This window comes from Littorina saxatilis, linkage group LG7 (genome assembly GCF_037325665.1).
Source record: "Littorina saxatilis isolate snail1 linkage group LG7, US_GU_Lsax_2.0, whole genome shotgun sequence".
In the NCBI taxonomy this organism is placed as follows: Eukaryota; Metazoa; Mollusca; class Gastropoda; order Littorinimorpha; family Littorinidae; genus Littorina; species Littorina saxatilis.
The window spans coordinates 30,667,713-30,693,654 of NC_090251.1; the positions used below are offsets into that span (position 1 = coordinate 30,667,713).

At 41.2% G+C, this 25,942-nt stretch overlaps 2 protein-coding genes across 5 annotated transcripts in view; both read left to right on the top strand.

The window, feature by feature from the left end:
• Positions 1–4,125, top strand: part of LOC138971149 (osmotic avoidance abnormal protein 3-like) — a 52,200-nt gene extending 48,075 nt beyond the window's left edge. For all 4 annotated transcript variants that reach the window (XM_070343780.1, XM_070343782.1, XM_070343783.1 and 1 more), the window contains one exon: positions 406–4,125. In XM_070343780.1, coding sequence (XP_070199881.1) covers positions 406–608 — 203 coding nt within the window. In that variant the 3' untranslated portion in view covers positions 609–4,125. The remainder of the gene's footprint in view (positions 1–405) is intronic.
• A 1,804-nt stretch (positions 4,126–5,929) lies between these two features.
• Positions 5,930–21,235, top strand: LOC138971151 (titin homolog). Its single transcript, XM_070343784.1, has 7 exons — positions 5,930–6,392; positions 9,218–9,334; positions 11,367–11,497; positions 12,755–13,240; positions 14,764–15,273; positions 16,530–17,003; positions 18,644–21,235. The coding sequence occupies exons 1-7, from the start codon at positions 6,197–6,199 to the stop codon at positions 19,004–19,006; spliced, it is 2,277 nt and encodes a 758-aa protein (XP_070199885.1). The 5' UTR covers positions 5,930–6,196; the 3' UTR covers positions 19,007–21,235.
• Positions 21,236–25,942: the final 4,707 nt, after the last annotated feature.

Below are 25,942 nucleotides of genomic sequence, written 5' to 3' on the forward strand. Positions count from 1 at the left end.
ATGCGATGCGTCCCACATATCATGACAAGAAAGAAATCTAGAAGTTGGAGTTTTACCTGTTCATGCAAACGAGGATCAGATGTTTCAGAGTTACATTTTGCAAACAGGGAATTTTTGACAGGGCTAAAGATTAGAGTAGAAATGGCTCAGTTTTGATATTACATCATGCACTCAAAACCATGTTTGTGACTCATAGTGGTAACAGAAAGGGATGTGAGATGGCTGTCAGATCAAATAAAGACAAATATAAGTACGCTGTATAATTTAAAAATGAAACAACAGCAGCTAAACCAACCAGTGAACAAAAAAACAAACAAATTCGATTCTAAAATATTAAAAAAAAGAATGAAAAAAAATAGTTATAGTAAAAAGGTGAATGACTCACACAGGAGCCATTTTTTTCAGACATGAAAGAGGTGCGAGATACATACAATGTCTCGCCCCAACTGGTCAGTAATGGTTTCCATGACGACGGCGCCAGTAAGGGCCTACGAGCAGCCCAGGTACATGGTCAGCTATTGGCTGACGAAGCGATACGAAAACCACAACGGCTTGACGCCCTGCCAGCACTCGGCGCGGTGGGAAAGAAAGGAAAGAAAAAACGATGAGGACTTAACCCACAATGATGCTGTATAGAATTATTACAGTTTAGTGTGCAATTGCGTGTTGATGTAAGGTGTTTTGGTCAGACCTGTCCATGCAGTACCATTTTTGGGGGGTGGAACTTGCGTACTTAGATGGTGGTGTCTGTCACTATGTCTGATTAATGTAACTGATGCAGTGTTTTTATGCGGCTGATTAGAAGAGTTTCACTTTTATCACCTTTGAGGACTTGGTAGCACTACAGTGTATACTCATTTTCAGTGTTTGGCTGGGATAGCAGATTTAAAGATATTTGTACCCTAATTCATTCCTGCGTAAATCATCTTTCAAATTTTCTCCGATGTATCCAGCTATTTATATGTGATAAGAGCATCTCTCTACTTGAATACTTGCCAAAAATGTACTGTCCTTCCACCCAGTGGTCTTTTAAATGGACAGATTATAACACTTATTATCTCTATGATACAGATAATGAACTTATCTCAACATTTTGAAAGAAACTCGCTGGCAAGATGCTGGCAAGACGCTGGCGAGACGCTGGCGAGACGCTGGCAAGACGCTGGCAAGATGCTGGCAAGACGCTGGCAAGATGCTGGCAAGATGCTGGCAAGATGCCGGCAAGATGCCGGCAAAGATGCTGGCAAAGATGCTGGCAAAGATGCTGGCAAGACGCTGGCAAGACGCTGGCAAGATGCTGGCAAGATGCTGGCGAGGCAGTCTATCTGGTTTGGGATCACTTGCCACAAAAGAAGAGCCAGGCTGCATTTTGTGTGGGGTGGACATTTATTTGTTGAATTAATTTCGAAATTGACACATGAGTCAATCAACAAAATGAATCCACCAACAAATATTGCTCTGCACAGTAATATGCCAGCTAGGCTTTTGTTTTTTTGGTACGTGTCCATGCAGAAGGATGTTGTTATTCCATGTAAAAGAATGGGCCAATCGGTGGTTGTTTACAGATGGTTTTCGCTGAAAGGAAGGTATAAGCCCATACATTTGCCATGCCCTCACAGAGAGCTTGTTTTTTGGGGTTATTTTTTTCCATTGGGAAAATGGCAACATAAGAAGCCTCATGCATGTATTTAGAATCCTTTGCTACCGCCACAAATTACTCAATAGGATTGGTACTGTTGTTGTTGTTTAAAAAATCTACGAAGTTGAAAAACCAGTGGATATGGAAGCTGGTGTGATTTCTGTGTGAATTTTTATTTTGAAAATTTGAAAAAAATTTCTGTATGTGTGAACAGCCATCTTTGAAATTGGAATTTCTGAAAGCTTTTTGTTTGATGGCATGTTTTTTTCACATTTAGTTGATCATTGCAGGTGAGTTAGATACACAATGTTTTGCTGATAATGACTAATTGGTATTTTTGGCTCACGAAGTGTAGCCTATGCGATCGTAACTTTGTCTGTCTGTGCGTGCGTGCGTATGTGCGTATGTGCATATGTGCGTGCGTGCGTGTGTATGTCTGTGGTAGAAACTTTAACATTTCGTCATTTGAAGACGTCACATTATGGCGTAAGAGGGTTAGACGTCACGCGAAGGAATGTCTCGGTCATTGTTATTTTGAGCGGGCCGAGACTATTTGACAGTTGTGTCTGTAAGTAGGCTACATGCAGACAGACAGATCTAGATCTAGTGTCTCGCTTTCTTGCACAGTGTCACCTATGCTTACTGTGTGTGTGTGTGTGTGTGTGTGTGTATGTGTGACGGAGTGATTGAGTTTGTGTTACTGTTTGTCGATTTCTTACGTGAGCCTTGAAGGCTTCGCCTCTTGTTCTGATTGCTTTCTACTTTGGCAAATCAGCTAGTCTTGCCCAAAATGTTTGCTGTAATTGCATTGTCTTTGTCAATCTGTAAACAGCTTTGCGGCCACTACCACAAAAAAACAAAAACTAGTTTTTTTCTCTTCAGAACTTTTTGTGTGTAGATATTTGATGTGGAGGATAAATATTGGAGGAATTTTCAATACATGTTCTTACATGTTTGGTATTGATATGAACTAAACTTGTATATGTAGCCTTTTCCCTTAGTGTGTTCAATTTTGAGTTTACAGCCTGGAAGGTGATTCACCTACCCCCATGAACCATCCCCCAAGAAATCAGCTGTGTATCTCCCCCCCCCCTCCCCCCTCCCTCTCCTCACCCCCTCTCCTCACCCCCTTTCCACTACCTCAAACTCCCTATCTAAGTCATAGCTTTATTAAACACATTTGGTCTCCATTCCCAGAAACACCATGTACCATACCATATATTAGTACATTGAACCATATTTTGTTTCCTTTTCATTGCTACTGATTAAGTCATTCCGGGGAGAGTTTGAATCTGATTGCTTCATGTATATATATGTTGCATGTTTTGTGTGCAAATGGCTTGTCCAGGGTTTTTCCTGTTCATCAGGGCAATGTGTCGTTTTTTTCTGTAATGGTTTTCATACTTTATGTTGAAGCAGGGGTATAGTTTGTTTACAAATAATTCGTCCAAATATTTAATCAATGAGTCCGTCCAAATTTTGATGCACTTTCAGGCTCCGTCTTTTCCTGTTGAAAATTGTTGCTGTGATAATATATTTTATTGTATGAAATGATGATATTTTGTTTGATTTACAACAAATTCCACCCATTTGTTTTATCTAATGTACACTGATGTCTGTGCATACTTATGTGGACTTTGTATGTGCTGGTAGTTATTTATTTGATGAGTAAAAAAGAGTACTGTGAGAATGAAGAAGCATTCCACAAAGAGAAACAGTAATAGCATAATCATTTATCATATTTCAACTGATTAAAGTTGATCTGCGTTTTGAATATAGATACATTTCTAGTTTTACTGTTTCAGCAGTCTGCTGTGTTACTTTGTATCATAACAATCTTTCTTATTTTATGTTCATTCAAGAAACTTGGATTTCTGTGTAGAAGGTAAATATAGAAGGAAAGAGGGAATCAAAGAGTGAAATAAGGAAAGAGAGGAAGAGAAAGAATGAAAAAAAAGGTTGAACATTGAGTTGCCAAAATGGAATTGTATGTTTACAAACCGTTCACAAATGTTCCAGAAGAAGAAAAGACCCCCATTCCTAAATGAGAGAAGAAGTTGATTAATTGTTATTGTAAAGATCAACTTTGTACTCAATCGATGAAAACCTGTCTGTAACGAGCACCAAAGAGACCAACCCAAAGTGCTCCTTATATGGTCATTACAGAAGGCTGAATTACATTGGAAGTGGTTGTAATGGGCAGGTGGTCATCATGGAGAGGGGGTCACCAGGGCAGGAATGACTGTGGTCACTTTGTGGTCATCCTGGGTGCACACTGCTGGACATCTATTTTGGACCACTGGACAAAAACTGCAGAGTGAAGACTTGTGGATAAATTAGAGTTTGAAAATTGTTTTGCTCTGTGAAAAAGTATGTGATAAATATTTTATTCTTGATGAAATATGTGATAATTAACTCCTGTTGGGTTATTGTGACAAAAAATGTTGGGTTTTTTTCCTTCTCTGAATAAAGTGAATTGACAAGTTCTCTGAGTGTTTTAGTTTCTTGCTGTAAATCACAAACATAACATGATACAACTTGCTGAAAGAAAGAATGGAAGAAGACATTCATTAGTGTTATCCTATACTCTTCCCCAAAAAGTTATGGACCTGTCAAGAAAATGTATAGAATCTGTACTGTGTGTTTTTTAAATTGCAAAAAAATCCAGGGTCAAATGATTAATTGAAACTTCCCTTTGTTACACTTCACAAAAGAACTGTGGTGTTGCGGTAGAAACTTTTCCGGCAGACAGTTTTATTACGCCATGCTAAACTTGTAAAAAGGGCCCAATCATTTCATTGCAACTTCTCATTGTTACACTTCACAAAAGAACTATGGTGTTGCTGTAGAACCATTTTCAGCTGACAGTTTCATTACGCCATGCTAAACTTTGTAGTAAGATTCTTTTTGGGAAAAGGGGGTGGTTTTCGAAGCCCTATAAAAATCAGTGCAAAGCGTGGCAGGGCAAAAACTGTTAAAAACACACAAAAACTATGAAAAAAAAATAATGCTGCACATGCCATAACAGGGTCTTGGCCATGAACGGCGCTCACCACTTTGTGTTTATGCTGACATACTGACGAAATATTGCACTGGATCAGCATGCCTCTACGACAAAAAATATTACTTTTTCTTGACTGGCCACTAACTTTTTTTTGAAGAGTATATATCTGCTTTTCTGTATGTGTGCCACTGTGTTCATAAACCTTAAATCCCAATTCTAACCCAGTTTACATCATGATAATCAAAGTTGGGTCGCAATTTGGACTCAAAATAGTTAAGATTGGAGAATAATAACCAAGTGAGTCAGAGCTCTTATGACGATCTCTAGAAACACCTGGACGTAAGCGCTCCAAATATTGACAACAATGATACATGTAAGTGAGAGTCTCCTAGCCCCTGAGATACTAAGAAGCATTGAAATGTACAAGCAACTTTCATCCTTACTCCCCAAGACAGAAAACAAGCAGATAATCGTTTCTTCATTTCAAGGTTCTCTCAAGTGCCAGCAGACTTTGGTCTGGATCCTCATTACACAATTTCGGGTCAACTAGAATCATAAACTTAATTTGATCACCATGACCCAATCTACCCAAGATCTAAGAAACGCAGAGAAGTCAGCGCTGTAAATAATGTCAGACGTCAACAGTTACTGAGAGCTAGATGCGTTCGCGGTATCCACGCAAAAAATAAAATACAAATAAAGCGTTCACATGAAAATGTGATTTCTAGACTTTTTTTGTCACTGTAATGAGATCCTTTGCACACAAACAAACAATCTCGGCGACAGGCAAAGAATCTTCACGAACTTGATGCATTCAAATCAATTGCTCTGAGTCAGACTTAAGGTAATAACGATTTTTTTGCGACGTGCTGCGGCGCATATACGGTTAAAGATTGCGTACTGTATGAGATATAGAAGCTCACAAAAAAACCCTGAAGTGCCTTCTCAGCTGTTGTATCGGTTGTAACCGATGAGTCAGGTGCTACTTGGAAGTAATGCAAGACGATATTATCGATGTTTTTGACATTATAATGTGTGTGTGTGTGTGTGTGTGTGGACTGTGTGTGTGTGTGTGTGCGTGCGTGCGTGCGTGCGTGGCCGCGTGCCTGCATGTGTGTGTGTGTGCGTGCGTGCGTGCGTGCATGCGTGTGTGCGTGCATGCGTGTGTGTGTGTGTGTGTGTGTGCACGCATAAGCGCTCGCTGCAGCAGTGGACTCATCCAATTTTAAACGTGGAAAATTCGAGCCACCCCACATGTGTTGCAGTGCGCGTGCCGCTGACTCATTTACACCTGCGTAGCTCAGACATTTCGGGCGCATTGCATCATTTGCAGCGTAGTTCTGCTGCGACGCAGGCGAGTATAAATACCCCGGCGTTCAGCTACAGCGGCACGCATGATCCAGACGACCACAGAAAAACGATAGACAGAGACAGAGAGAAAGAAGACAACGATCACCCAAGAAAAGCTGAAGTCGACACAAATATTCGCAGAAGAAATACGGAGGTAAACTACTACTTTTGTTGAAAAAAGAAGAAGAAATCCCTGAAGAAGCATGGCCAAACAGCTAACGGTCAAGGCGATCCTCCAGTACCCGGAGGGGCTGGAGCTGGGCAGCAGTCCCGATGTCCGGCGGTTTAAGATCGACAAGGGCACGGACGCTCAGGGCGACCTCTACCGACGGCTGCAGGACACTCTGCCCACCGTCTTCCCAGACATCCAGGGCCTCGACTTTTCCCTCTTCTATAAAGGTAAGTATAAGGACTAATATCTCATGATAATAACAATTACACTCACAGTAACAACCCATTATTGTCCATCAAAATATTAAATTAAAATGATGATGAATTTCTGTTCAACTTTGTTGGTAGGGATTACCTCGAGTTATGCTTTTAGTCTCAGAGGGTCCACGCCCCAGGCTCCATTTGTTAAACTAAAAACAAGTCGCGTAAGGCGAAATTACTACATTTAGTCAAGCTGTGGAACTCACAGAATGAAACTGAACGCACTGCATTTTTTCGCAATGACCGTAGTCCGCCGCTTGTGCATAACGGAGTGAAACTGACGAGCCTGTTCAGCGCGGTAGTGGTTTCGCTGTGCTGCATAGCACGCTTTTCTGTACCTCTCTTCGTTTTAACTTTCTGAGCGTGTTTTTAATCCAAACATATCATATCTATATGTTTTTGGAATCAGGAACCGACAAGGAATAAGATGAAATTGTTTTTAAATCGATTTCGAAAATTTAAGTTTGATAATAATTTTTATATTTTTAATTTTCAGAGCTTGTTTTTAATCCAAATATAGCATATTTATATGTTTTTGGAATCAGGAAATGATGTAGAATAAGATGAACGTACATTTGGATCGTTTTATATAAAAAAAAATTATTACAATTTTCAGATTTTTAATGACCAAACTCATTCATTAGTTTTTAAGCCACCAAGCTGAAATGCAATACCGAAGTCCGGCCTTCGTCGAAGATTGCTTTACAAAAATTTCAATCAATTTGATTGAAAAATGAGGGTGTGACAGTGCCGCCTCAACTTTTACAAAAAGCCGGATATGATGTCATTAAAGTATTTATCGAAAAAAAGAAAAATATACTTCGCGAAGGTGGCCGCACGAAGTTTTAGCACTGAGTTTTCGGTAACAATAAAGACTTCGAGAAGTCGACTTTGGGCTCAATTAAGGACAGGCTCAACGAACACAGAAAACATGTTGCTTTACGGCAGGACAACGGAAAGATAAACAGTTCATAAACAGTATACCTGTCAAGAGAGACGTGCGCAGTGGCGTGGTGGTAAGACGTCGGCCTCCTAATCGGGAGGTCGTGAGTTCGAATCCCGGTCGCTGCCGCCTGGTGGGTTAAGAGTGGAGATTTTTCCGATTTCCCAGGTCAACTTATGTGCATACCTGCTAATGACTTAACCCCCTTCGTGTGTACATGCAAGCACAAGACCAAGTGCGCACGGAAAAGATCCTGTAATCCATGTCAGAGTTCGGTGGGTTATAAAAACACGAAAATACCCAGCACGCCTCCCCCGAAATCGGCGTATGGCTGCCTAAATGGCGGGGTAAAAACGGTCATACACGTAAAATTCCACTCGTGCAAAAAACATGAGTGAACGTGGGAGTCTAAGCCCATGAACAAAGAAGAAGAAGAATAACTGTCAAGAGAGAAAAGAACTAGGATATGTTGTTATGATACCAACAGCAAGGGTCCTCAAGTGCAAATGGCTTCATAAACGTAGTTTTAGGACTCGACAATATCTTATCTATGTACATACCAAATATCTTTGAAAAACTTAAGAAGAAACAAGTCGCGTAAGGCGAAAATACAATATTTAGTCAAGTAGCTGTCGAACTCACAGAATGAAACTGAACGCAATGCCATTTTTCAGCAAGACCGTATACTCGTAGCATCGTCAGTCCACCGCTCATGGCAAAGGCAGTGAAATTGACAAGAAGAGCGGGGTAGTAGTTGCGCTAAGAAGGATAGCACGCGTTTCTGTACCTCTCTTTGTTTTAACCTTCTGAGCGTGTTTTTAATCCAAACATATCATATCTATATGTTTTTGGAATCAGGAACCGACAAGGAATAAGATGAAAGTGTTTTTAAATTGATTTCGACAATTTAATTTTGATAATAATTTTTATATATTTAATTTTCAGAGCTTGTTTTTAATCCGAATATAACATATTTATATGTTTTTGGAATCAGCAAATGATGGAGAATAAGATAAACGTAAATTTGGATCGTTTTATAAATTTTTATTTTTTTTTACAATTTTTTAGATTTTTAATGACCAAAGTCATTAATTAATTTTGAAGCCACCAAGCTGAAATGCAATACCGAAGTCCGGGCTTCGTCGAAGATTACTTGACCAAAATTTCAACCAATTTGGTTGAAAAATGAGGGCGTGACAGTGCCGCCTCAACTTTCACGAAAAGCCGGATATGACGTCATCAAAGACATTTATCAAAAAATGAAAAAAACGTTCGGGGATTTCATACCCAGGAACTCTCATGTCAAATTTCATAAAGATCGGTCCAGTAGTTTAGTCTGAATCGCTCTACACACACACACACACACACACACACACACACGCACAGACACACATACACCACGACCCTCGTTTCGATTCCCCCTCGATGTTAAAATATTTAGTCAAAACTTGACTAAATATAAAAAATACATATAGGCTATTTTGCCTACAATCCTGCATCATTGAACATGTGTTTTGTAAATTCTTTTTGGGTTGAATCAAAGACATTCTACTGCTCTGCGTAGCACTGAGTAGAATATCTTTGGTTGACTTCTCACAAACTTCTGGGTACTGGGTGAAAGCTGGAAACTAGGATAGAATAAATCTTCTTTTTCTGCATATTGTTTAGCAACGTTTGTTCTAGTACTTATCTAAAGTAGTCTAGTGTTAGGAGTGTTCAAGCACTCTCATTTAAAAATAAACACAAAAAACATTATTATTGTGCGTGTTAATTAGCCGGGGTTCCTTGTGTGCAGTAACATAATGTGTATTAATTTGTATGATGGTGAACGTGTAGTACATGTTTTCAGACGAAGATGGAGAAATGGTGGAGTTCTCATCGATGGAGGAGCTGCAGACCGCCATTGACAGTATGTCTGACAACGTCTGCCGTCTCTTCCTCATCGTCAACTACAACGGCGCAGTAGGTAAGTAGTTAAAGGCATAAGCCCTCAATCCATTACCTCCGCTCAAAGGCAAAACCATAGGCCATGTCTAGTTGCTCGATGATTCGACGAAAACCGACTTCGGGCTTGAAGGTGTGCTATGCTACCATCCATGCTCCACCCCTTTTCAGAGAGAGTTTTCAGAGAGAGAGACTGAGAGAGAGAGAGAGAGATAGAGAGAGAGAGAGAGAGAGAGAGAGAGAGAGAGAGAGAGAGAGAGAGGGGAGGGTGGAGGGAGAGAGAGAGAGAGAGAGAGAGAGAGGAGAGAGAGAGAGAGAGAGAGAGAGAGAGAGAGAGAGAGAGAGAGAGAGAGAGAGAAGACAAGCAGACCGACCGACAGTGACAGAGACAGAGAAAGAAAGAGATAGAGACAGACCAACAACAGACAGAGAAACAGACAGAGACAGAGAGAGCTCTTAGTGTTTGTGTGCTTATCAATAATCATAATTCAGCTCTGATAACCTAGCTTGTTCTACCTGTATTGTGTTGTTTAGAAATGACCCAACGACTAGTTAATATAAGATCCAGAATACAGCAGTGCTTGCTCATCAGTTTACTCGTCTCAACAGCTGTTGCTATTTTGTGCGAACAATAATATCGACTAATCAATTATTCACAAAGCGCATATTGGAGTCTTTATCGACTGACCGTGAGAATTATTGACATTTTAACTCTGTGCACTGAGAACTGACATGCCATCTTGATTACTTAATCGTGATGATCTATACCTGTGATTAAACAGCGGCTCGGCCATGTTTTGTTAAGGGCTTGCATATTGGTTTGAGCCATAGACCAAATAGATAAATGGTCTATGGTTTGAGCGCAACCGTTTGCTATATACTGTAGGCTTATCAGCTCATGTACCGCTTGGAAATAGTGAAGCAGATATATAACTTTGTATTCTGTTTGCCAAAAAATATAAAAGAAGTGTACTTTTTGCTCCGTTTAACTAACTAAACTAATGATAATTCAGAACAAGGAAGTCCAAATATCAGAAGTCAAGAATTTAATTAACAATTATGTTTTCAAAACAACTCGTAACACATTGCGGAAAAGCAGGGAATGAATTATTTGCCTACGTGTTCATGTTTGATATTTTTCCTTTGCCTTACACCTAAAAAATAAAAAAACTTACAAGAGAGAGAGAGAGAGAGAGAGAGAGAGAGAGAGAGAGAGAGAGAGAGAGAGAGAGAGAGAGAGAGAGAGAGAGAGAGAGAGAGAGAGAGAGAGAGAGAGAGAGAGAGAGAGAGAGAGAGAGAGAGAGAGAGAGAGAGAGAGAGAGAGAGAGAGAGAGAGAGTGAGAGAGAGAGAGAAAGAGAGAGAGAGAGTTTGTGCGTGTGCGTGTGTGTGTTGGGGTGAAGAAGAAAATCCACTGGTGTTTTATGTACCTGAGTGTTCGCAAAGTCTGACTCAACCTCTTCTACGAACGCTCATGCAGAAGACATACCTGCATATAATTGAACAAATAAACAACACACAAAGAAAAACACATATTCAAGCCAACAAACCTTATTTTATATGCATTTTTCAAATGTATATTTAGCGAGCTACTGCTTACTTGCCACAAGACTATGGTTTGTAATGTACTATGTATATTCTTATTTGTATGCGCTGCCAACTTCATCTTTTATATGTACCTACCGTTTTCTCCTCCCTCCTCCACCCTCCCCCCTCTTCCTCCTGCTAGCTTTTTCTTATTCTTTCTGATTTACTTTAACTATGCTCTTCTTGTAGATAGTTCAACAATTGATAAGTATTGCTTGTCCGACATCATATTTGCGTTATTTTCCTACTACGTAGGGCGCGTAATATAAGCGTTTGCTTGAGTTCGTGTCCCTATTGTTTATCGTTGTATTTTTGTATCATGTTTGATTTAATAAAACATTGTTTAAACCAAAGAAAAACACAAGTAAGTGAACTTTACAGTTCTATACATTTAAAAAAAATTGAAATATCCTTTCACATCGCTAAAAGCTACATAATAATGCTCATTCAAATATGTTTTGCTCAACAGAGGAATCGTCACCTTCATCATCGTCTGACAGTGGTGGAGAGGCTATCGCCAAACGTGTTCGCTTCACCCAGGCAGGCAAGAGGTTCCGCAAGAGAATCAGGCGGAGAAGGAAGGCCGCACTGTCCGAGCAGGTGAGTACCCTAAGTTCAAACATGTGGGACAATAGCGGGTGGGGTGTGAGGACGAAAGTATCCTTAGCGGTTGATGACTGTATTCGGTTATTCTACGGAAAAACAGAAATGCCGCGGAAAAACATTTTTTTCCGTGGCATAACCGAATAATGTCATCATCCGCCAAGGATACGAAAGACTCGGATAGGGTGGAGTGTCTGGGAGAATGTGGAACAACTCATCCTCGAAAATGATTCTTCGACTCAGAGCAAAATATAATGTATAAAAGAAGAGGTTTGTATGTGTCCAGGGCCCGTGTGCAAGAGTCGAGGTTACAGACTTAAGTCCGGGATAAACAGTATGGCTCTCAATGCAGTTGATCCCGGGCTAATTTCTCTAACCTCGCCTCCTGCTTAAGTAATTTAACATAACCCATTTATGATGTGTGTGTATAAGCCTCGGCATGGAAGTATAGTCTTGCCTGCCTGAATGTGACGATGGTCAACAACAAAAAATTGAATCATATTCTTGTGCAAAGGAGACTAAAATCGAAAGTTCATTACTTTTGTTCTCAGGCTTGGCCTTGTAAACGACCCAACCTGTAAGGTCTCCATAATGACCAATATTTTAACGACGAGGGTAGCTTACCATATATGACAAACAGGGCCGGACCAAGTTCGTTTGATGGGGGGGGGGGGGGGGTGGGTTCCAACTGAAGGCAGGGGTCCAGGGGCCGGCTAGGCCCCGGTGGGGTCCAGGGGCAACGCCCCGCTGGGGGGTCTGGGGGGCAAAGCCTCCCAGAAGCCGAGAAAATTTTGCATTTGTGAGGTCATTTTTTGGTCTTTCCTTGCAATTGGGAATCAAAATTACACATTTTCAACAGTAACAAAATACTTCATATATTTCATTTACCATAGTGGTTCAGTGGAATAATCCCAAAGACATATATGCCTAGTAAATAAGTCTGACAGGACTCTTTACTTTGAATATTACTATGATGATGGACTTATAACGGGGAGGGCAGGCCGTTGTCGACTTGATGTTGTTCATAATTTGAAATAGTTTTAGAAGACCAAATAAACTGAGGGAGTTGGGGGAAGAGCTTAAAAAGTCCACTTTTTTTTTCTCTGAGAGGTACATTGGATGGCCAGGGGGAGGGGGGGGGTCCGGAACCCAGGAACCCCCCCCCCCCCCCCCCCCCAGATCCGGCCCTGCTTTGACAAAGCAAAACACAACAGCGAAGTAAAAGCTATTTAAAAAAAAAAATTGCATCCACAGGCTGTGCAACCCGAGTACCGCAAAGGCGTGCGCCTTCTGCTCAGGCTCCTGCACAAGGCGCAGAAGCAGGGCGCCAAGCCAGCCGCGCCAGCTGACGACGAAGACAAGGCGACCCTGGCCGCCCTTTCCCCAGAGGTCCAGGCCTTCGTGCAGAAGATCGCCGAGGAGTGGCACACCAAGCTGGCCAAGAAGAAGCCTCGAGTTGTAGCCCGCAGAGTCCGCATGCAGAAGCGGACCTTCCCGCCGGGCATGGAGCGGGATCACTTCCAGTGGCTGTGCCGTTACCTGGCCCGTTGGCACCGCACGCACGCGGGCAAGTGTGAGGCCATGGCGGGCTGGTCCAGCGGGGAGACAGGGGACGACACAAGCGGCGACGAGGAGGCCATGATCCGCAAGATCAGGAAGAAGCGCGAGCTGAAGAAGAGGGAGAAGAAGGCAAAGAGCGGTGCTGCTTCCGATACCGACACCACGGACGCTGCCGACTCGGTGAGTAACTGGGTCGGATCAATGACATAGACAATGACAATGACAATGACAATGACATTGAAATATCTGTATTAGACGAGGGTAATAGATTAAACAGTGATCTGCAAGGGGAAGTAAGCGCTCTGAATGAAAAGAAGGAGAAGAGCGGTGCTGCTGTGTAGAATGACGACATTGTGTCTACGAGTGCTAGCCGTTGTGTTGGCATTTATTGAGTTCAGTTGATGAGGTTTCATAGAAATCGCTCCTTTTTTTCCCCTTTTTATATTTAGTCAAGTTTTGACTAAATATTTTAACATCGAGGGGGAATCGAAACGAGGGTCGTGGTGTATGTGCGTGTGTGTGTGCGTGTGTGTGTCTGTGTGTGTGTGTGTGTGTGTAGAGCGATTCAGACTAAACTACTGGACCGATCTTTATGAAATTTGACATGAGAGTTCCTGGGTATGAAATCCCCGAACGTTTTTTTCATTTTTTTGATAAATGTCTTTGATGACGTCACATCCGGCTTTTCGTGAAAGTTGAGGCGGCACTGTCACGCCCTCATTTTTCAACCAAATTGGTTGAAATTTTGGTCAAGTACTCTTCGACGAAGCCCGGGGTTCGGTATTGCATTTCAGCCTGGTGGCTTAAAAATTAATTAATGACTTTGGTCATTAAAAATCTGAAAATTGTAAAAAAACATAAAAATTTATAAAACGATCCAAATTTACGTTTATCTTATTCTCCATCATTTGCTGATTCCAAAAACATATAAATATGTTATATTCGGATTAAAAACAAGCTCTGAAAATTAAATATATAAAAATTATTATCAAATTTTTTTTTTCGAAATCAATTTAAAAACACTTTCATCTTATTCCTTGTCGGTTCCTGATTCCAAAAATATATAGATATGATATGTTTGGATTAAAAACACGCTCAGAAAGTTAAAACAAAGAGAGGTACAGAAAAGCGTGCTATCCTTCTCAGCGCAACGAATACCCCGCTCTTCTTGTCAATTCCACGTGCACTGCCTTTGCCACGGGCGGTGGAGTGACGATGCTACGAGTATACGGTCTTGCTGCGGTGCGTTGCGTTCAGTTTCATTCTGTGAGTTCGACAGCTACTTGACTAAATATTGTATTTTCGCCTTACGCGACTTGTTTTTTAATGAAGTCACATGTGGTACTGGTCACCATTGAAATGTTGCTGTGAAAAGTACAAGTGAAGATTAAGACTGTACTTTCGTCCCATAACCTTAAAATTACTAACTGAGAACACAAATGTCGTCTCCATAAACTTTCTCTCAGAAAAATAATGGAATTATATGTTTTCTATAATTTACCTTTCTTTTGCTATTTTGGGGGACATCAATGAGTTTATTTTGTAATGTTTAATGCTGTTGTCAATGAATTCGTAAACTTTACTCAAACTCAAGACATGGACGATGAGTTTGCTCTGAGATGATAGAATTAGACCGTCCTTAATTCCTTTTTGATGCATGAACCTTTCTTAAAGCTTTGCTTCCTATCTATTTAATCACACAGTCTGACGAAAAAGTACCCAAAGATTTCCGCAAGGACGTCCGCGTGGTCATGAGCCAGCTCCACAAGAAGAAGGCGGTGGCAGGAGAAGCAGACGACACCGCAACGATTGCCGCCCCTGGCACCCTGACCCCCGAAGTCAAGGCCTTCATCCAGCAAATGGCGGAAGACTGGCACACCAAGCTGTCCCAGAAACGTCCCCGCTTCGTGGCCAAGAAGATCAAGAAGGAGAAGAAGAAGAGTCTTCCCCCAGGCCTTCAGAAGGACGCCTTCAAGTGGCTTATTCGCTTCTTCAAGCGTTGGCATCGCAGACACGCTGCCAAGTGTGACGCCATGGCTGGATGGTCCAGCGGGCCCGAGTCGGCTGCCAGCGGGGATGAGAAAGACAAGAAGAAGAAAGACAAGAAGAAGAAGGAAAAGAAAGAGAAGAAGGAGAAGAAGGAAAAGAAGGAAAAGAAGGAAGAGAAATCCAGCTCGTCGTCTTCGTCGGACTCTGAGAGTGACGAAGAAAAGGTAAGGGTAGTAACAATAGGCTACTGTTGTGTAGTGAATTTGGTATTTTATCAAACATGCATCATTAAAAAATGACTAAATACAAATTAAAATTCTTAGCAAATGTTAACGCACAGAGAGAGGGATCAGCAGTCACAAGTCACAAGACTGCTGAGAACTAAAGGGAACTAACTTCAATCATTTTTGATAATCACTGTCCAATAACATTGTCTTGGTGTATTAAAAGTTACCTTTTTATTAATGATGACAATTAGATTCAACATCTTCAATGGCTAATTAAGGACATGTGCTTTGATTATTCATGTCTTTTGGGGACCATCTTCACTTTACTGAAATATTAGAAATTTAGTAAAAGCCTGCTTTGGGACTAACATATTGTTTTAAGAAATAATTTAAATCACCAAAGATGAGCGAAGATTTCTTTTTTGAGAGTATGTGCCTTTACTGTAATTCAGGAAAAAGAGACGTGCAAAGGTATAGTGAAAGGAAGGGGTCCCTGACGCTGAAGGGATGGTGCTCAATATTGATTTATTACTATGTTTAGAGCGGTCACCTTAATTGTGTTGGCGCAATTTGTTAATCGTCTGTTATATATTTGTACACACACACACACACACACACACACACACACACACACACACACACACACACACACACACACACATATTAACAACATGCTAAAAGAAAACAAATTATAGACATCGCGCCGTTTCGCAGCCCCACTCTGCCCATACATTTCTTTCTGCAGACGAGGCTAAAAGTCTTCCTTTTTTATTTGAGGATTAAAGTCGTTTGTTCATTTTAATGCTTCTTGTTCTTTCAGGTGCCAGGAGAATGGTTCCGCATTACTCTCACTACCGGCACGGGTGGCCTAGTGGTAAGGCCTCCGCTCCGTGATCGGAAGGTCGTGGGTTCGAACCCCGGCCGGGTCATACCTAAGACTTTAAAATTGGCAATCTAGTGGCTGCTCCGCCTGGCGTCTGGCATTATGGGGTTAGTGCTAGGACTGGTTGGTCCGGTGTCAGAATAATGTGACTGGGTGAGACATGAAGCCTGTGCTGCGACTTTTGTCTTGTGTGTGGCGCACGTTATATGTCAAAGCAGCACCGCCCTGATATGGCCCTTTGTGGTCGGCTGGGCATTAAGCAAACAAACAAACAAAAAATTACTCTCACTTACTGTTATTGTCTATTGTTTTTTTAGATCGCTTACTTCCCTTCGTTTCTTAGATGTTGTGTAATGATCTACTGTTCCAGGAGGACCCGGTATCCAAAGAGTTCCGCAAGGACGTTCGCATCCTGGTGAATCAGCTCCATAGGAAGAAGAAGGGTGGCAAAAAGGGAGACAAGCCAGTTGAGGAGCAAGCCGCTCTTGCCTCCCTGTCACCAGAAGTTCAGGCCTTCGTCCAAGAACTGGTGCAGGACTGGCACACCAAGCTAGCCAAGAAACCCCCGCGCATGGTGGCCAAGATCATGAAGAAGAAAGGGGAGAGCCTCCCAGCAGCCCTGGACATGGACCACTTCCGCTTTATCTGTCGCTTCATGTCTCGCTGGCATCGCAAGCATGCTGGGAAGTGTGACGTCATGTCCGGTTGGTCCAGCGGCGCGACTGCTGACGACACCAGTGCTGACGAGAACGCCTACGAAAAACGTCGAGCCAAACGTGTGAAACGACTGGCAAAGCAGAAGGACGCTATCTCCGAGTCTGAGGACACCGACTGTTTGGAGAAGGTACGGTACAGTTTGAGGCTTCTGTAGGCTTGTACTGAACTATCGACTGACCGAAAGAACTGACCAATAGATCATCTGTCTGACGGCGCAAGACAGGTTCACTTATTCGTGAAAATAATCATAATGTTTTGTTTCAAGAGTTATCCATAATTCTGCTATGGGTTTTTTCAAATGTGGCCAACTGCTTATGCAAATCCACGTTAAATTCTATTTTCCCTTACAAACATCTTTTATTTTCCCCCCCAAAACAACTATAAGAGTACATGCACACTATTTTTGCCAACATATACTTAAACCTAAAGTTCAGGATGTAATTCGCGATTTGGAAAAGTAACATGAATACACCATTAAAAGCATAGACAATTGTAACCGTAAGCACAAACAACTGAACACCATGTCTGTCTTTTTACATTTAGTCAAGTTTTGACTAAATGTTTTAACATAGAGGGGGAATCGAGACGAGGGTCGTGGTGTGTGTGTGTGTGTGTGTGTGTGTGTGTGTGTGTGTGTGTGTGTGTGTGTGTGTGTGTGTGTGTGTGTGTGTCTGTCTGTCTGTGCGTGTGTGTGTGTAGAGCGACTTCAGACAAAACTACTGGATCGATCTTTATGAAATTTGACATGAGAGTTCCTGGGAATGATATCCCTTTTTTTCATTTTTTCGATAAATACCTTTGATGACGTCATATCCGGCTTTTTGTAAAAGTTGAGGCGGCACTGTCACACCCTCATTTTTCAATCAAATTGATTCAAATTTTGGCAAAGCAATCTTCGACAAAGGCCGGACTTCGGTATTGCATTTCAGCTTGGTGGCTTAAAAACTAATGAATGAGTTTGGTCATTAAAAATCGGAAACTTGTAATTAAAATTATTTTTTTATTAAACAATTCAAAAATAATTTCATCTTATTCTTCGTCCTTTTTTGATTCCAAAAACATATACATATGTTATATTTAGATTACAAACAAGCTCTGAAAATTAAAAATATGAAAATTATGATTAAAATTAATTTTCCGAAATCGATTTGTAAACGATTTCATCTTATTCCTTGTCGGTCCCTAATTCCAAAAACATATAGATATGATATGTTTGAATTAAAAACAAACTCAGGAAGCTAAAAAGAATAGACATACAGAAAAGCGTGTAATCCTGCTCAGCGCGACCACTACCGCACTATTTTGCATGGCTTGTCGATTTCACTGCCTTTGCCACGAGCGGTGGACTGACGAAACTACGAGTATGTGGTCTTGGTGAAAAAAGCAGTGCGTTCAGTTTCATTCTGTGAGTTCCACAGCTAGATTAAATGTTGTTATTTCGCCTTGTGCGACTTGTTTTCTTGTTTTGTCTATCTTTGTCGCGAAGATAAACCTCCCACTCTTTACCCCTCCACTGGCACCAACGGAGTATGAATTACGTCGTGAGAATACGGTTTAAATTGATATGTGTGTGATTACACTGTAAATAAATGCTATGTTATCCCCCCCCTCCTCCCCCCCCCCTCCTCCCCCCCCCCCCCTGCAACCCCCAATGATTGTATAGCGCTTTGAGCAGGGTTTAAACCCAGAATACACACGCTTTATAAATAGTATGTATTATTATTATTATTATTATTATTATTATTATTATTCATTCGTTGGTTACAGGCATGCAAGCCAGTATCCCCCGAGTTCCGGGGACAGGTCCGTGCCATCATCAATCAGCTGCACAAGAGCAGGAAGGGAGACAAGCCAGCCAAGGCCGACACGATTTCTTCCCCCTTGTCGCCCCAGATTCAGGACTTCCTCCGCAAGTTCTCCGAGGAGTGGCACGCCAAGATTGCCCAAGGGAAACGCCCGCGCGGCGCATCCAACGAATTGAAGGAGGAACAGAAGGGCCTGCCTGCAGGTTTGGAGAAAGGTCAGTTCGACTGGCTGGCCTGCTACATGACGCGCTGGCACCGCAAGCACGCTGACAAGTGTGACGTCATGCCCGCTCCGTCTCCCAGTGGGGGAAAACCCCAGGCTTAGATCTGTATTTGAATTTAATCATGCTGATTTTTTTTGTTATTTTCATGTTTCGGTTATCTCCCGAAATAGCCCAGTTGAAGTGATGTCACGTACCGTATGGAAAGAAGAGTTAACATTTTTATATTCATTCCGCAGTGTAATGGCGAACCCCATACGTGGATGAATTGGGAAATGTCCTCTTTTTATCCGACGGTTGCGACCAGAATTACATCCACAACTGCTAACGAACAATCGACACACATATCAGAACATTTTGATACGATTTTTATACCACCTTATAAGAATGCCTGTCTGTCCTTTTCGTTCACTGCTTAATAGCTGTTGTGATTTGAAGTCAATGTAGACTATTGCTGTGGTCATTTTGGTGTTACATGATTTGAACGGTGTTCATTTTCTGGGCGATCACTAAATAGTTGACATTAATTACTAGAATCACTTAACATTTGTAAGCACTTGTGTTTATTTTTGGCTCACGTGGGTGAAGCCTATGCGATCGTAACTTTGTCTGTCTGTGCATGCGTGTGTGTGTATGTCTGTGGTAGAAACTTTAACATTTGACTAAACACCGAAATACTCATTTCACCTGGTTATTATCCAAGCAACAGCTTCAAAATATTGAAGCAATGATCAACATTTTGTCGGCACGTATGTAGTTAAAGTGTGTATCCAAAGAAAACGGGTGGTGGGGGTTTTTGGGGGGAGGGGTAAAAACAGGTGACTGGTTTGTGTCGTGTGTGGTATGTAGACCAGGTCAGGGGTCAAGGTTAGGTCAGATCGCGTGAAGGATTGTGGTATAGATACAGTTATCACCGAGCTGCAGTTCGCCGATTCAGAGAAGACGATTTCACATTGTTCGGTTTCGTAGCTCCAGAAAAATAGATAAAGAAGATACCAAAGCAGATTTCCTACAGGTTAATCTGCACAGCAAAGTTTCCAGTGTCTGCGCGAGGAAGCGCTGTCGAAAGCGCAGTGTCGATCTGGCCATCTGGCAGTCGTGTCCCTGTAAGTAGGCTACAGACAGACAGATCTAGATCTAGTGTCTCGCACTCTTGCACCGTGTCACCTATGCTTACTGTGTGTGTGTGTGTGTGTGTGTGTGTGTGTGTGTGTGTGTGTGTGTGTGTGTGTGTGTGTGTGTGTGTGTGTGTGTGTGTGTGTCGGAGTGACTGAGTTTGTGTTACTGTTTGTCGATTTCTTACGTGAGCCTTGAAGGCTTCGCCTCTTGTTTTAACTAGTTAGATCTTCACTATATTGTCGTTCTTTGTTTGAGGGTTCAAACATGTATCCTTCCTATGGGGGTTTGAGTTTTGAAAGTAGAATTCAAAGTACTCAAGAAGAAAGGTATCTTTAAATCCCAGCCGGGTTATTTTCAAATTTGCAGTAATGTGTCAAGCATTACAAGTGAACTGCCGCGTAGTGCCAAACCTAGCTACACAGCTTTATACACGAGTAGCACATCTTTTGATTTGTGTTTTGAATCTTCTGGTGAGGTCAGAAATTGGGTCTTTTCAAAATTTTATGTTTAACATTTTTGATGATGTTCTCGATGAAAACACAGCTGCTGTGTTCTGTATTAGCTCTTTAGCCAAGTAGCACGTATTATATCTTTCGTCTTGTATTTTCTGTTACGGAAATTGCGTCTTTTCAAAATTGTATGTTTTGATATATTTGAAGATGTACAGGATGAATTATATTTAGTCTACCATTTTAGTTAGCGATAATATAACGTATGCATGTATATCATATCGCATAAGCAACACTAATTTTGTTAGGTGATACACAAGCTACAAATGGCAAAATGCCTCTGTGGCAGTTTTAGACAAAGAATAGAAAGTGTGAGCATTTCTTACTTTTTTTCTTGATAGAACTAATTGGCAATGGGATTATCAACGTGTTGATAATTGTGTAACATTTCAATGTTTTTGTACATTGTTTTTTCGTTTTGTTTTCAAACAGTTTCTATCCTAAAATAATCTTTAACTTTTTCTATTTGAGGGATGCCTAATTCAAGGTTTAGCAAAATTACGTAGGCTTAGTTTACTTGTTTGATTCACATGCTTATGTCTTTGTATTATCATATTATCATTGAAAGGCAAAGTTACACTGCCTCGATATTCAAATTGCTTCTTCTTAATGTACCTGTTTTACTAGTGTAGAAACATTTCCAAATGCAATATTTTATTTTTTCATTTGTTAGATTATGATTCGGAATAAACTTAGATTTTTAAACTCCAGTCTCCAGTATGTCTGCGTGCTATTTTTCTCGTATATGTATCAGTCTCTGTTTTATAGGTTATGTCGAATCTTTATGTGCATCGTCACCATTTTCTTCCCTCTTCTTTCTTTCTTTCTTTCTTTCTTCCTTCCTTTTTATATTTAGTCAAGTTTTGACTAAATATTTTAACATCGAGGGGGAATCGAAACGAGGGTCGTGGTGTATGTGCGTGCGTGTGTGTGTGTGTGTGTGTGTGTGTGTAGAGCGATTCAGACTAAACTACTGGACCGATCTTTATGAAATTTGACATGAGAGTTCCTGGGTATGAAATCCCCGAACGTTTTTTTCATTTTTTTGATAAATGTCTTTGATGACGTCATATCCGGCTTTTCGTGAAAGTTGAGGCGGCACTGTCACGCCCTCATTTTTCAACCAAATTGGTTGAAATTTTGGTCAAGTAATCTTCGACAAAGCCCGGGGTTCGGTATTGCATTTCAGCTTGGTGGCTTAAAAATTAATTAATGACTTTGGTCATTAAAAATCGGAAAATTGTAAAAAAAAATAAAAATTTATAAAACGATCCAAATTTACGTTTATCTTATTCTCCATCATTTGCTGGTTCCAAAAACATATAAATATGTTATATTCGGATTAAAAACAAGCTCTGAAAATTAAATATATAAAAATTATTATCAAAATTAAATTGTCGAAATCAATTTAAAAACACTTTCATCTTATTCCTTGTCGGTTCCTGATTCCAAAAACATATAGATATGATATGTTTGGATTAAAAACACGCTCAGAAAGTTAAAACAAAGAGAGGTACAGAAAAGCGTGCTATCCTTCTTAGCGCAACTACTACCCCGCTCTTCTTGTCAATTTCACTGCCTTTGCCATGAGCGGTGGACTGACGATGCTACGAGTATACGGTCTTGCTGAAAAATGGCAGCTACTTGACTAAATATTGTATTTCGCCTTACGCGACTTGTTTCCTTTCTTTCGTTCTTTCTTTCTTTCTTTTTTTCTGTATTGTTCATTTATCTAATTGTTTGTTTGTTTGTTTGGTTGTCCACTTTTTTGTACACTACCATGAAAGACAGTCAAAGTGCATGGTCTACACATGATTGTTAAACGCACAGGCACTCGTCACGAGGTGGGCGGGGCCTATGTCTTGGCTGTCTCTTGTGATGGACGGGGGGTCTTTTCTTATGGTTTGTAATATTAGTAGTCTTGAGAGCGCACAGTCCCCGCCCACTTTGATCCCGACCCGCTCGTGACGAGTGCCTGTGGTAGTCTTTCGGATGAGACGAAAAACCGAGGTCCCTTCGTGTACACTACATTGGGGTGTGTACGTTAAAGATCCCACGATTGACAAAAGGGTCTTTCCTGGCAAAATTGTATAGGCATATATAAAAATGTCCACCAAAATACCCGTGTGACTTGGAATATTAGGCCGTGAAAAGTAGGATATGCGCCGAAATGGCTGCGATCTGCTGGCCGATGTGAATGCGTGATGTAGGCCCTATTGTGTAAAAAAATTCCATCTCACACGGCATAAATAAATCCCTGCGCCTTGAATATGTGCGCGATATAAATTGCATAAAAAAATTTAAAAAATAAAAAATCCCTGCGCTTAGAACTGTACCCACGGAATACGCGCGATATAAGCCTCATATTGATTGATTGATTGTGGTTAAACGCGTTACCCATAATCCCTAACCCTGAAGAAAAGCTACACATTTTCCAAGCTTGGACAAAGCTGGTTTCAAACCATACGCAAAATATCAACAAGAACAAAAATTAAAAGCAAAAAGGTACTGTGGTCAACACACAGGTTACTGCAAGTCGATTGACACTGAACGTAGTGTTATTTGTGTGTGTGTGTGTGTGTGTGTGTGTGTGTGTGTGTGTGTGTGTGTGAGAGAAAGAGAGAGGGTGAGAGAGAGAGAGAGAGAGAGTGTGTGTGGTTGTGTGTGTGGTTGTGTGTGTGGTTGTTTGTGTGATCAAAAAACGGATTATTCGATGTTCTCACCACGCTCGGCACTTTACGAACAAGATAGTCACCTGGCTGGCTATAGTGGAAAGGTTACTTTTGGTGGTCACATTAGATATTATGTTTTTTGGAAAGTTCGTTTTATTTGCAGCCACAGTTCGGTAAACGACAAATGGCTAAACCCAACCACCTAAGAATGAGAAGCGTTTTTGTAACATGACCCATATTCTGCAAAAATGCAGCCATGACGCAGGGGGTAGGTTACAAAAAACCGTCATGTACCGCTTGACTGCATACGGATATAAGCAAATTATACCTTAAACGAAAGCTAAAGATTTTTGCCATCAGACAGCAAGTAAAATGCCTAATTCGTATACACAGTTTTATTTTTAACAACATCTGTATAACATGCGGACGACAAAACAGGAAATGCCATTTTCTCAATCGATATGTATAGCTAACTGAACGCCTGGTTGAAACCGCAATCAAAAACATCTTGAAAATTGTTTATTCTCACAGCTAGAATTATTTTACATCAACAATTGTTAATTTACCGAGGAAAACAACAGTCACATAAGATACATAATGGATGATTTTGAATCAACTCCGAAAACTGAACCGGGTCGAAGCAAAAAAGAGTTTACACATACACAGGCTTGAAAAAGGATAATTTGGTTCAATCTGTTAGATTTTTACCCATAACGTTAAAGATCAGCTTAATATAAAAGGAAAGTGATCATTGTAAAAGGATTTTGCTATCGCAAAATAATTCAACTTCCGGTTTTACCACATGGCGTCCATAATATTATCAATTTATTACATAGCGTGCATTTGTCAGAAATTATACTAAATGTTAGAAGCGATCTTAAAGTGAAAGTAACGTTTAATAAAAGTATGCGCATTTATTTATTGATTGATATATGACTAAAACTAGATGATTACCCGCTTCGCCGGGAAGAAGTAGAGCCGAATACCCGGCCGTCGCCGGGGACCCGGCTTTGCCGGGTGTACGCCGGCGCACGAAGGAAGGGAGATCTAAAAATAGTAACGTGCAGTGACCTTCTAAATATAAACGTACAAACGGGAATATCGATTGACGCCAGCGCACGAAGGAAGGGAGATCTAAAAATAGTAACGTGCAGTGAAAAACGAAAATCGGTTCAGCGCTGCGCGCTGAGAGCACGTGTTGAAATATCTCATCGATGAGGTTGTGTCCGGGGTCTCTGTCAATAAGCCCACCAAATTTGAAGCAGATCCATCGAGAACTTTGGCCGTGCATGGCGATCAATCACACACACACACACACACACACACAGACACAAGTCGTATATATATATAGGAAACTAGAGGAATACCCGGCTTCGCCGGGGTGAATCGCGAGACAGAGACAGACAGCGTGGCGGTTCATCACAATCACCTCTGCAAGCGAAGTCCTGTCACACGGGATTGAGAATTTTAGAGCTTATTTCTTAGCCCTATATTTTCTGTTGTGGCTTCTCAAATGCCAGAACATACAGACAGACAAAAGCCGCTAGACCCCATCACAAACAGAACTCTACAATCAACAGGTTTTTTCCCACACACACACACAAACACACACACAGAGAAGCCGTATATATATAATATGTATATCTATATCTATAAATATATAGAGATAGGTGAGTGTATTTTTTGCGTGGCTATAAATTGATTCGACCTTTTCACTTTGACAGTACGAACAACTTACGGGTGCAAGGGAAGCGTTCTGGACAGCGCAGTGACATTCTAAAAATAGTACCTCAGAAACGGGAATTTGGGGTGAACGGTGCGACAGAGACAGACAGCGTGGCGGTTCACCACAATCACCTTTGAAAGGCGAAGTCCTGTCAAACGGGATTGAGAATTTTAGAGCTTATTTCTTAGCCCTATATTATCTGCTGTGGCTTCTCACATGCCAGAACATACAGACAGACAAAAGCCGCTAGACCCCATCACAAACAGAACTCTATAATACATAGGTTTTTGCCTACACACACACACAAACACACACACACACAGAGAAGCCGTATATATATATGCATATCTGTATCTATAAATATATAGAGATAGGTGAGAGTGTATTTTTCGCGTGGCTATAAATTGATTCGACCTTTTCACTTTGACAGTAAGAACAACTTACGGGTGCAAGGGAAGCGTTGTGGACAGCGCAGTGGACAGCGCAGTGACATTCTAAAAATAGTAATAGTAACTTAGAACTGAACGGGAAAGCCACACGAAGGAAGGGAGATAAACGCCAAACACTGGAGAAGATAAGGAAGAGTTACTTATAATGGTGAAATGAACGCAAAAACGAAAATGAGTTCAGCGCTGCGCGCTGAGAGCCCGTGTTGAAATATCTCATCGATGATATTGTGTCCGGGGTGTAGCTGAATACGGTGTCCAAATTTGAAAAAGATCCACCGAGAACTTTGGCGTTGTGATGTGGTGTAGCGGCTATGGTGTGTCGGTATGGGGGCCCGGGTAAGCTGAGGTGGAACCAAAATAGCTGAGGTGGAACCAAAATCGGTTCCGCGCTGCGCGCTGAGAGCACTTGTTGAAATATCTCATCGATGAGGTTGTGTCCGGGGTCTCTCTGAATAAGCCCACCAAATTTGAAGCAGATCCATCGAGAACCTTGGCCGCGCATCGCGCACAGACACACAGACAGACAGACAGACAGACACTAGTCGTATATATATATAGATGGACA